The 13306-nt window shown below is 39.5% G+C and overlaps 1 protein-coding gene across 2 annotated transcripts in view; it reads right to left on the bottom strand.

Moving 5' to 3' along the window:
- Positions 1 to 13306, bottom strand: part of HACD1 (3-hydroxyacyl-CoA dehydratase 1) — a 102304-nt gene that overhangs the window by 32909 nt on the left and 56089 nt on the right. For both annotated transcript variants that reach the window (XM_074834628.1, XM_074834629.1), the window contains exon 3: positions 3681 to 3779. In XM_074834628.1, the coding sequence (XP_074690729.1) occupies positions 3681 to 3779 (99 nt within the window). The remainder of the gene's footprint in view (positions 1 to 3680; positions 3780 to 13306) is intronic.

The following is a 13306-nucleotide window of genomic DNA, read 5'->3' as shown; positions in this document are numbered from 1 at the left end:
GTCTCACTATGGAGTCAGACAAGTGTCACTACCAGCACAGGGCAGGACAGGGAGTGCATGTGGGGGGAGGAGGGGATAGAAGCACAGGACTGAAATAGCCCATGCTGATGTTGAATCACTCATTTAGTTTTCCTCCTTAAGGCTAAAAAATAAATCTTAGATGCTGGGACTCATGGAAAAATTCCAAAAATTAATAGGATAAGAGGGCATGAAGAGTTACTTAGGCTATCATTATCCAGGAGAAAAAAAAAAAAACATAGAAAAAGCAAATTCTAGCCTAAAGACATCGATAAGATGAAGATCAGAGTCAGAAATGAAAAGAAAAATTATCATCAGCTCAGAAAGAAATTGCATGGACTGACAAGTTATTAGCAAGTTACAGGGAAACATTCAGTAAGGAGAAAAATCAAAGCATCATCCGTAATGCTAGTTCTGAGGATTCATGAGAAACGTAGGCACTCACTGTCAGAAACTGTAAGGACCTTCTTATACATGTAACAGAAGCTGCACCTAGGATGAAAACACCAATTATAATGCAAGAACATTGCTGCCTTTCCACGGCTGTCTAAAGGATGGAATCTCTCTTGCTTGGAGGTGTCCAAGCTCACCTGCTCACCCAGAAAAGTACCACTTACAGGTCTTTACAAGGCAGAACAACACCTCTGCTTGCCCCACGTATCCAGTTTTGCTCCTCTTGGGACTTACAAAGACACTTCGGACTGTCAGAACTCCTCTTTGCCAGTGCTGGCCCAGCGCTGCAAGCAGCAGAGACATCTCAGCAGCATGTCCTGTGGGACAGGAGCTCCTGACTGTGGCAGCTCTGCAAGGTGGCCGCCACATCTGCTCACACTGATATAAGGCTTCCATGAAACAAACTCTACTTGAATATAGTCAATATTCCCATAGATTAATTTTTTTAAAGACACAAAGTTCTGGGATATGCTGCAGCTGGGTTTACAGCCCAGAAAGCTTTGTTTTTTCTCTCAGAAAGCCTATTTTAGTATTTCCTGCTTTAAAGGAGCCTTGGGGACTCACTCCTCCAATGGAATCCATCCAGGTGGCCATCAGAATGTCATTTCATGGCTCTGCTGTAACCCACAGTCCTCTTCTCCACTGCTCTGTTTTAAAGAGCTGGGACAATACATATATTTCCACTGGCATGCAGGAGCTTACAGCACATATTCACTGACTCTAAAAGGGTTTTATTATTAAGATTAAAAAGCTTAGGCAAATTGAACTATAAAAATACGTGGACAAGACAATAATTACAGTGCTGAGAATAGTGAATGAAATACGTTTCATCCTGGTTTTGTCTGCCACCTGAACCACAACCATTATAATAAGTTGTTGCTGTAGGAAACTCACTTACACTGTATAAGCCTTGCTGACAAATAACACCTGGAAGGGTTTTTTTGCCTATAGCACTTCGTCAGGTATGCAGTGACCTTCTATGTTAACTGCGGTGGCTAAGGTGGAATTATTATGCATAGCCGAGGCACTGACAAAGTGTAAGTATCTTCTAATTTTTGGCAGATATTTAAAGGACAACAGCAAGGACAGAAGTGCTGAGATAGTAGGAAGACAATAGGTAAAATGTCAGAACAGAGACAGATGCAGTCTCACTGGTTGTTTGCTAAAACTAAACACCTACTTGGCTATTTGAATTAGAAGGAAAATTGAGCAGCAGGAGTGAAAAAAAGAGATATTCCTACTTGGCAGCTTATGTTCAAGAAAGAAACAAATAAAAAGAAAAACAACGGCAGGAAATGCAAGAGAAAAGGATGATCCCTTTTGCCTTTCAACACTTTAATACTACCAAAACAACTATCAGTTTTTAAAGCCCTCAGGAGAGTGTGCACAGGGCTTGCTCTAGAATAAAAATGGAAAACTGCCAGCAAAGCTCAGCATTTCAGGCTCTTTATCACCACCAGCACATACTTGCTATAATAATAACTTCCCAATTACATATCATTTTTTACTATCAAATCATTTGACAAGCTTTAAACTAGTATTTTTTTTTTTCCCTTTCTGGCAACTTAAGAGGAAAGAATGTCCAGAATGTCCCCAAAAGTCTAGAACTGTAATATAAAGAATCTATATACCATGCCTGTGGGTCACACCTTGAAAAAGCAATGAAGATTCCTGCAGCTCTTCTCAGTGAAGGGCAATGAGTTGCAATATTCATGGCACAAAGGAATCCCTTGCTCCTCTGTTCCCAGCACCAGTTTCTCTTCCTACCTGCCCAATTCATCTTTTCCCTTGTTAAATGGTGCAGCTCCTGTCTCTTTAGCCACAGAACAAAGGTTTCACACTTTGTAAAGTTTCTCCTACAATCTCATCTCCAAAATATTCTAGATATGGCAAGCACGTCTGCATTGCTGCAGCCTGTACAACTTCATAATACACAGGATATATAACTGCATTTATATTGTTATAACTGGATTTTGGAGGCAATACAGTGACTGGTTGTCCTTCTCTTGGTGTTAAATCACTCAGTTTTTCATCCAACTGTATTCTTTGACCTCTGTTTGCCTGTCTCTGTTTCAGCTCTCACTAGCAGTGCAGCAGAAACAGTGGTCTAACACCTTTCAAAATAGTAAGGACTTCAATGATAGTGTTGCTGATGAGGTGGAATATTGGTGGGAGATGAGGTTATAGAGGAGGAAAAAAAAGAAAGAATTAAAAGTAAAGACAGAGTGCTGGGTATATGGTAACTTAAAACAGGTGAAAAATCTTAAAATGCAATGAGAAAGTGAGGAGGGGGCAGAAAAGACGGGAAAAGTTTAAAAATTATGATTTAATGTTGTTTCTATGTTAAGGAAAAACTTGACTTCTCCAGTCCTTTTAATGGGAAAGGCACATAATTGTTTTTAGCAGAGCTTTTGTTTCCCATTCTACTTCTCTGCTCTTCACAAACGGAGGGGGGAAAAAAAAGCTTCCCATTTTAAAGACACCATGACATAATTAATTTTAAGCTGGAACTCAGTCCTAATGGGAAGCCTTTCTTATTTACAATGTTTTATTTATTGGTGCATCCATATAGGCAAAATGTTACATGTCAAAAGCAATGGGCTGCTTCTCCCATTATCGCTTTAGAAAGTGGCAAGAAATTTAACCAGGGCTGATATAAAAGATTTTTTTTCCATGTCAGTAAAAGGCAGAACAGCAGGTTGAAATCCAAATTAATTTGGGTGTTTTTTCAATGTATCTAAAATTGAATTATTAGTTTCCTGCAGACTAGTTGTTATAATGAGTGCAATTAATTAGCAAGTTTTTATACTAGTATATTTCCATACTTACTCCAGCGAATATGCTGAAAGGAATCCCATAATTGAGGTTACTCATAGCAGGAGCATTTACCAATCAGGAAAAAGACACTCAAGAATGAAATTATACCTCACAGATTCTGTTCAACCTTCTTGTGAATATCTTGTAATAAAATGTTGCTAACTGGCAACGAGAAATCTTGTTGACTTATATTGTGAAAATAAAAAAATAAAATCCAATCTCAAATAAATCCAACTAACGTGAAAGAAAAACTGCAGGCAAACATTGTTTGAACAATTTCAGTTTCCTGTTGTATAGCTCCACATTAATATCATCAAGAATTATGTAAAAGAGGACAATCTTTTATCCTTCTATTTAAAACAAACAAAGCAGAAATCACAGCAAACACCTACCTTTTCTTCTTGATAGATGATGACAAAATGTTGTCCTGAATTGCCTTACATTTTGAAGCCTGTTCAAACTGGTACATTCCATTTTTATTAACAGTTGTTCTGTTAAAAGGGGGAGGGGGGGGAGAGAAAAAGCAACAAACTTTAAAAAGAGAGAACATATTCTGACAATGCTGTCACATTTACCTTGCTATGACAGTAAGATTAATAACCGTTGATTTAGCTGAAAACATCACCAAAGAAATCTTACTGAATTCTATTGTGAACCTCTTGTATAGAAGAGGAATTTGCTGCTAGTGACTATAAAATATTTGATTCTTTAAAGTAACCCTATTTTATAGTCTGAATTATATTTTCTGCTTTACACTGTATTCAGAAAATGTAATTTAAAAAAAGAAATTAAAAGGAAAGCCTGTTGAACATTATGTTTTGAAGATATTAAAATGTTCACCAGTAAAATATTTAGCAGATGTGAATTCCTAAAGTTGTTGATGAAATGCAATATTCAGAGCCAATATAATATGTACAGGAAACACCACAGGTGAAGTGGATCTTTCTACTTGGACATTAACTTACTGACTTGAGCTTAATACTTCCTCCCTCATTTATTCTTTATTTACATAATAAGAATAAATATTTGTAAAAGGAACCAAGGCAAGTGCCAGACAGTGATCTTTAATTCCTGTTGTCCTATTTTCACCAAACTCCTGTGTGGTCCTCTTGCTCCGGCAGTCACAGTAGAAGACTGAGCTGTAAATCAGTAAATGACTGAGATATCAAGGTCTTATTCCATTCATCTCAGTTCACCCTGTATCTAGGTTCACCTCATATAGTCACCCTCTTCAATCACCAACCTTCTGCTGTGCGTACTGTCATTTATCATGAAGTTTTTTACCTCCAGCATTTTTATTTTCCTTGCTCCTCACCATCTTCCCCTCTCCCCCCTCCCTGTTCCTTTTGGGTCCTTTCCATTGATTCACTACTTATGGAGCACTTGGACACTGCAGCTATTTGTCCAAACCAGAACTAGAAATACCAAAGACATAGATGCTGTGTCATTCACTCCTGGGTGAGAGCTGCAGCAGTGAACAGAACCCATGCTGTTCTTAGAAACACAGAACATCCAAGCCATCTCTGTACAATGGCAGTCAGACACAAAGAGGAAGGGTCTTTCTGCTTTGTACACAATGTGCTCTGCTTCTGAACCATCATTCTTTTTACTCACAAGGACCAAAACTCCATTGCCTTCACCTGTTAAAATACAGAGACCACTTATCAACAAGATTTCTGACAAGCTGATTTTGAAGCTCTTCCTTGGGAAAGATGCCATTTCAAGTCACAGAATCACAGAGTGGCTGAGGTTGGAAGGCACCTCTGGAGGTCACCTGGTCTAACCCCCTGCTCAAGCAGGGCCACCTAGAGCCAGTTGCTCAGGACTATGTCCAGATGGCTCTTGAATATCTTCAAGGGTGGAGACTCCACTACATCCCTGGACAACCGGTGCCAGTGCTCAGTCACTCTCACAGTGAAAACGTGTTTCCTGATGTTCAGGGGGAACCTCCTGTGTTCCAGTTTGTGCCCACTGCCTCTGGTCCTGTCACTGGGCACCACAAAAAAGAACCTGGCTCCATACTCTTTGCACTCTCTCTTCAGGTATTGATAAGGTCCCCCTTGTTGTCCGAAAAGCAGATTTGTCGCCTGGTGTGCAATAGGTCAATAATCACCCACTCAGGAGAGATATTGCTTCTTTATTTTAGGGTTGCGCAAGCCTTAGTGCTCCGTGGTTTCCCACAAATCAAGCACACCAATGGGACTTTCTGTGCTATATTTATACACAAAACTTGCAGAGTTAGTAATTTTCGAAGTCCATCCTCTCTTTGATCATTAATTAGTAATTTACATACAATTATAATACTGCTGACACAATACTTCTACTACTACGTGTGCTCAGGGGAAGGGTCTTCATCTGGGCAAGGGTCTTCTTGACCTATAGGCATGATTTTTAGTATCACAATGAGGGTAGTTCTGCTAAGGATACATGGACCTTGAGTTTGCTTGCCAAGTTGGCAATGTACCCTCTTCAAGGTCTAATAGCTCCAGGAGGCCCTTGCTCAAAGAAGGGTATCTACTTATTCTTCTGATGCCTTCAGAAAGGGATGCCTTTGGCTTTACATATACAAAGAACATCTTTCTTGACCTAAGCATAATATTGCTACATTCTTCTAGAAGTTTAACCTTCAACGCCCTGAGCCTTCTCTTCTTAAACAATTCAAATGAGAAGAAGGCTGACTGAAGAAGAAAGAGCAGAATAAATGCTTGCTTATTTTGCTGCCGAACTGACTGCCATGTTCACAGCTATGACAGGGGAGGAAAAGGGACAAAGTGCCTTGCCTTCTCTTTCCATTGCCCATGAATTTGCTAGTGAATCAGTCACTCCATAGGAGCAATTCACCCAGGACACAGGCTGCAGAGGAGAGAGATCATCTCTCTTCCTTTCTTTCCACCATCAGTATACTTTTAGTGCCCCTAAGGAAGTATGCCCCTTGTTGAGGGCAATGGTAAGACAACACAACGTAAACCTCTGTCCTTTCAGTTCTGCAGTGACTTTAATAGATAGTAACACCTGGCACTACCAGCTCCTTGGCTGATTTTGCATACAGGTCCTTATCTAATTCTTTTTCAAGGAGTGACATACAAATGTGAGGGCAGAACAGAGCACACTGTTCATCAGCAGATCTTACACAGTAAGTGCCAGCAAATATTCTGCCTATGCCATTTACACGCACAGGTTTATTGCGGCTTAGTCTGAATGGTTCTGTCTACACTGAAGAACCAGGTGGGCCCATTCCCAAAAGAACCCAACACCAGTTCCCAAACAAATTTAGCACTAAATGTTTCCTCTCTCTTGCTTCTTTAACTCAGTAAGGTCAAATGATTCTGCTGCAGCTGCAGCTTCAAGTAAGAGAAATGGCTACAGGCAAAGCTTAGCTACATAAATGGCACCTTCATAAAAGAACTATTGATGTCATAAGCCAAGTGCATGTTACTGCTGCAAATAAGTCTTCCATTACAACTAAAAATCAAGATGCTGGATGCTGATTTGAGAAGTGGCCCCAGCCCTTCTGAGCCACAGTTGGCCAGAGGAGACCTCTTTAACACATGAAGCCTGCCAGGAAGACCAAGTCAACGCAGGCAGTTAGGTTTGATCAGCTCGCTGTGAGATGCATTTGCAGGCATCGTTGGAGAACAAACATTCTTTCACAAGTAGGTTTCAACTCTGTGCAGAGAACCATTGCAAGGTCCTTGCAGCTTCCTATTGATTTATGTCCTGAGATCAGTGGAGCAGTGAATAAATATTCTCTCAACCAAATGCAAGCTTTACTCAACATACTTTTAGTCTTTTAAATTCATAGTACTAAGATCAGCTGAAGCAAGTTTTTTAATATGTAATTGCTTTTTATGCACATATTTTTAAGGCTTGAAAAATTCAAAAAGGAAGAAGTCAGATAAAAAAGAATGAGCAAACTAAATCCCCGTTCTGTTTTGTCATTAAATCCTGACAATCACTTCTACAGCCAGCGAGGGGAGAAAAAAGGAATAAGGAATATTTCCTTCCTTTTCCATGACACATGTAAAGATTGGTGAAAATGGCACAACTGTGGGGAAGACCAGACACGAATTTTAATCCAAATTCTTTATCCCTATAATGCAGGCACAAGACAGATCACCAAAGTGCTGCTTCTGTGGCTTTTTCCACCAGTTTACTGGAAAAAGTTTACTCAATGCTCTGTATATGGTGCAAAAAGATATAAAAACAAAAGAATTTATTTGCAAGACATGCAAAACAATTACTCATTCTAGTAAAAGTTAAATTTCTGAATTTCTGTTTCACGGTCAGAGTGGCCTCTGCTTCACATGAGTGAAAGATTTTTGCATTCAGACAAAAGGGGTGTGCAAGGGGCAGTCCAGATTTCTAATGCATTATTCATTGCAGAGTTGTGCAGACATCAGACTCAGATTAGATTTCTGATCACTTCGGACAATTATGCTAGGCAATACTTATCACTTAATGAATTTACCTGACCTAGTGGATGACAGTCTTTGTTCAATACTTAGAACTGCACTAAAATGTCTGGAATGAAATCAGATAACATGCCTAAAACCACAGATATCAGGCTACATTCAACTAATTTTACAAGTTCTCATGTAGCTTAAGGATTTGAAGTGGAAACCATGTTATATTCTGTTGGCTTGAACTCATAAAACTGATAAAACAGGGAAATTTCTGCTGCATTTCCCTTGGGGTTTAGATGTTCTCAAAGCCAATCTCACTGGCCAAAATCTGAAAAACGGGGGTTTTTTTAAATCATATACGAACAGCTTGAGGACCACATACTTCCTATGGTAATTCTAGGAACTCTGAAAGTACACCATCTGTACTTTAATAAATCCACAGTAGATTAAGACCATGTGCCATATTTATCAGCATGTTGTTATTCTATATCTTGCTCTCAGGAAGACAGCAGTTCCTTAAACCATAGAATTCTTTAAGACAATGATTACACCCACCTTTAGAATAAGAAATATTAGAAATAGAGAAATTACATGGAAAGTCCATGGCCCCTTTTGCTGCACTTGTAGCACTCAGTCTTAAGACTATATGGAGCCTTAGTGCAGGGAATCACGGGACAAACAGGTACCTCAGTTAACATGGAGTTCTGGGGGAGCCGCGGTACAGGGCGGGAAAGAAAAGGGAAGTCCTTTAAAAACAAAACCAAACTCAACCCCAAACAGTTATCAGAGTAGGAAGATGGATGGACATAAAATGGATGAAAAAAGTATGAAGCAGGGGGCAGGGAAGCAGATGGATAAAAAAATATAGTGTTGTGAATTATACCATAACATGAAGAATGACCAGGACTGAAAGGCCAATCCTCCAGAATTCCCACAAAATCAGCTGTAAACAACTGAAAGAATGTGGAGTGAAATTTTCAGAAGATCTCAGGACTGGACTGTCTGGCAGCACTGAAAGCAACAAGAATTTCACCCCTAATTTCAGCAAGAGTTAAATTCACAGTGAACATAAGGAAGAATCCCACTCATGGACTCTATTCACTGTGTTCCCAGCAGAAGTAGTTCTTGCACTTTTCCTATGGCTTCCTGCTCTTGTCTGCCTGAAGCAGCACAGGACCTCTGATCCCTCTTCCAGCTGAGCATCTCCAGCTAAAAAGGGTAACTTTTGCATGCAAAACTGCACATTTCTATCCTTCTACCAAAGTGGCACTGAACAACACTATCCAGATTGTGAATATCTTCTGTCTTAATCTCTCCCTTGAAGAGACTAATTTGTATTTGTATCTCATAGTCTATTAGTCAAATACTATTAAAAACCCGTAATCTATACTTCCCTAGGAAGAGTGCTCTGCTAGCTTTGACACTATTTCAAATGAATTGGATTATAAGAATATAATGATGTTTTTAAGGTTCACAACACCTTGATTAATAAGGCAATACACAATTTAAATGTATGGTGAAATGGACCATAAAAATGACTTTATCAAACCATATGAGTAAGAATTTGTCTTGTAACATTAATCACAGTAACTGTGAAAGAGACTGATCCTACTATCCTTGTTCAAGTTCCCATGATTATCTAAAGAATGCTAAATCAGGTCTTTAAGACAAACTGTGTTTCGAAATTATTTAGAAGACCTCTGGTGCATTCACTAGAGTTATACATAACACCAGGTACTTCTTATAAAATCCATAAACTGTATGACAGGTAGCATGACCAGCAGCGTTCAGAGTCTCATGGTGGGTAAAGTGAAAAGAATAAGGAACTTACACTAAAATGATGTTACAATAGAACACAATAGACAGAATGACAGAGCGGTTTCACTTGGACCACGTAAAGAGAAAGAGGCTGGGAAACCTTTCACCACTGTCAGAACGTAAATGTGTCCTGGCAGCAGCTTTCAACTGAACACCTATTCATTTAGACAGAAGTAATACACGAGGCATGTGTTAAGAAATGCGCTTCTGAAATATGTCTGCATGCACCACTTGGGAGTGAAGGGAAAAAATATTAAGAGAGCAGTAAAATTAGTGAAGTGGCCACCAGTGCTGACTAATCTAAACTGTGGCAAATTATTTGTGCAATATACTAAGCTACTGTTCATAACTGTGGTAATAGCCTGTCTCTTCTTCCCCTTCTGTCTGCCAGAATGCAATATTTTGACAGGAGACAGAATGTACAGGTCTCTGTAGCATAGTTAATTAAGTATAGTTGTTTATTCCCTAGGCCTGCATAAAGATCTACTGCTGAGAGAAGAATTGGAGAAACCAACACTATGGAACACTGTATTAATACTAACTTGTTTACTCACAGCTCCTCAACCACTTCCTCCCACTGCTCAATTACCCTAACAGTCTCGACACTGTGCTTGCCTTGGACCTGCAAAGACAGAGAGTAAGTTAGGAAGATAGTAAGCAAATGTCTTAAAACTGGCGACACAAACAGAGTAACACAGTAGTGGTGGTCTGTTCTTCAGTGTAGTGCTGCCTTGTTACTACCTGTATATAAAGTATATATAAATAGTGCTTGAGAAAACTATTTTCACTTCCCTTGTAGGAGCTGTCATTATTTACCTGCTATATATTCCTGGGCAGTACAAAAGGAGCTAGAATTTCTGCCCAAGCTTAACATAGCACACTCCAGGCCTCACAACTAAGACCACCTAGCTCCTCTTCTTATTGTCACCTTCCCCTGATAAGCACTAGCAGTACTGAGCCTTCTATTTTGCTATTAATGCCGTGACTACACAAACAAATATGCTAGCACAAACACATCTGGGGAGGGAGAACCAAGTATCTGAAGGTGGGACAAGTGCAAGACTACTTCTTTTGTTTGTACTGTTGGTTCAAGCAAGTTTAAGCTGTACTTGCAGTTACAGCTTAAAAACTGAGAGGATGGTATGAGGCATAGACATGAGGATTTACCAGAGAACCATTGTATTGCAGTGTAAATGATACTAGTTCCATGAATACATTTGGGGACTACTATGGAAATATTACTAACAATGGCTTTTTTTTTTTTTTTTTTGTAAGAAACCCTACTAACAGGCACAGTAGGCTGTGAAATAAACCCAAGACAAAAACTGGAAGTCACACTGTAGAGGCAGTCACATCGTTTATCTAAGACTTAACAAAAAAAAAGTAGTAAGAAATGTCCTGTAAAAGACAAACCACATCTTCAAGGTTATTTGCTAAAACACAGATCTTCAGAGAACTTTATGTGCCTGGTCACCACCTAATTAAACATTGCTTTGCGTAATAGCTGCCTAAATATCTACGAAGTCTGAATCAATCCCCTGCTTTTCATCCTTTCATCCTTCAGTTTCATCCTTTTAAAAGAATTACTCAAAGTAAAAGAACAGATTAGCTTTCAATATTGCGAGGCAACAGGATAATAGGGCCTTAGAGATTCTTCAGGAGATGTCTGGTTACAAATATGCCTCCAACAGCAAAGGAAATCACGATAAGAAGAAAGATAAGCTTGCGATTCTGAAGACTATCTAGATTACTTTAATACTTGGAGTTCAAGAAGGATAGTGCCCAGATTTTTTTCTCTTTCCTTTCCTGAATCCTCCCACCAAAGTTGGTGAGAAAATCTCAGCTTTCCAGAAAAATGTGTCAAACTGATTAAGAGATCAGAGTCTAACCTAACATCCATGCATACTCTTACACAGGAAAGGACACTGCTGTCAGCAACACAGCAATGCTATCCAAACTGTCAGGGTACTTCAGGAGAACAATACTTTGGGAAGTCTACACCAATAGATTGTTCCTAGTTTTATGCATCAATATACTTATGTAGCTTCTTCTGGTTCAAAAAATTCACCAACTCCTGTACAACCTATTTCAACGAGGGACTCTTCTGACCTTTTGCTATACTCACGGATACTGCAGCAAAACCCCATTGCAAACTGGAATCCAATTCCTATTGACCAGACCATCCATCTCCATCACTGAGGGATTGGTCTGCATCTCCTGAATGAGTCCAGATGCTCTCTGGATCAAATCCCTCCAGCATGGCCTTCAGCCAGGCCCAGTCCAGCTGCTGCTTGGATCAAACCCCTGCAGCATGGCTCCCTGCCCAGTCCAGCTGCTCTCTGGATTAAGTAACAGCTCGCTCTCCTTCCTCATATGCCAGACATGCACCACAAACGCCTGTCAGGCCAGCTTACTGAGCGTAGTCACTCAGGTGAGAAAGAACATCCTCTCTTGGATTCAGCCAGCAAGCTATCTCTCCAAAGACACTATGGTTATAGGAGCTAGAGTGAAATGAAACTTTTTTTGATGAATAATTTACTTGTCACACTTTTGGAGTCACGTAGTCACGAAGAAATACAGTTTCAGGTTGATCAAAACCAGTTCTGAATTTGTGCTAAAATCCTCCAATTAGATTAAGGAAAAACATGCATTTAAAATCTCATGATCACTTGTCACCTTATTACAGAGACTAGAAACTGACCCATACATGCTATGGATTTTCAGCCCTCTTCGGTATGTGCCGCTTCCACTTTGCTCCAGTTGCGACTGTACTAAGAGCAGATGGGAAGTAGCTAGACTCTGTTCTCTGAAGTGCTCTCTGCCAGCATTTCTAGTCAATTTGATTCCATGGTTTAGCACACAAAGCCGAGTGGAAGGAGACTGCAGCTCAGAAACTAGCAGGGAAAAGGAAGAGTATGAGAAGATGGGGCAGGGGGAAACCACAGACATAACAGAAAACAGAGCGGAGAGGAGAATGGAGTGACAGCTACAAAAAGCAAAGCAGAACAGATTACGTACTGCAAAACCAATAAATTGTAAGGAGTAGAAAAGAACGAAAAAAAGGCAGAAAGGGAAAAAATGAGCACAGGAAAGAGAAGCAGGCTAGAAGCACGTAACAGCAGTTAGAATTCTGCAAATGTTCCTGTTCCTTTTGTTTCACTCTAATCTTGAAAGATGTTATAAACTTTTGGCTTGTGAAAGTTCTAAATTTTGAGTCAGGGAGCACAAGGGCATCTCATCAGAAACACGTAAGAAACGTACTTTAGGGTACACTGCAATGGTTACTACGATTAACGTCACTTGCATTCACTTAGGGAAAGCATATGTTGTTTCAACCTCAGCTAGACTGGGTGAGATAGTGGCCTCAGTAAAGTTAACTGTATTGTCACCACTGACTTCGATATAACCAGGAGATCACAGTTCCCATTAAAGACCCAATTCACAAGTTCTTTTTAATTTTTATCATGTGTTTTTGATCATAATATATATTAACATATAATAATCATTGGAACTGCAATGGCAATGTGGCCATATAAAGTAAAAAAGAATTGCAAAAATACTTGCAAACTACTTCTTAGATAGTAATATCTCCTGCGTGGATTACACCACCCTCTTCTGCACTATTAGTTTTTCTACAGTGTGTGAAGACTCAAGAGCATGAAAACACAGTCATTAATATTGAAGCCTGCATGTAAGACAGCTAATTTTACCAACTATTTTCATATTAAACTTCACAGTATAAAATAACAGGCTGTAAACCAAAGATCTGCATTGATCGAAAAGATCAAGACATGGGA

Source organism: Strix aluco, chromosome 1 (genome assembly GCF_031877795.1).
Source record: "Strix aluco isolate bStrAlu1 chromosome 1, bStrAlu1.hap1, whole genome shotgun sequence".
NCBI classification, from domain to species: Eukaryota; Metazoa; Chordata; class Aves; order Strigiformes; family Strigidae; genus Strix; species Strix aluco.
This window is presented reverse-complemented; position numbering and strand designations above follow the sequence as displayed.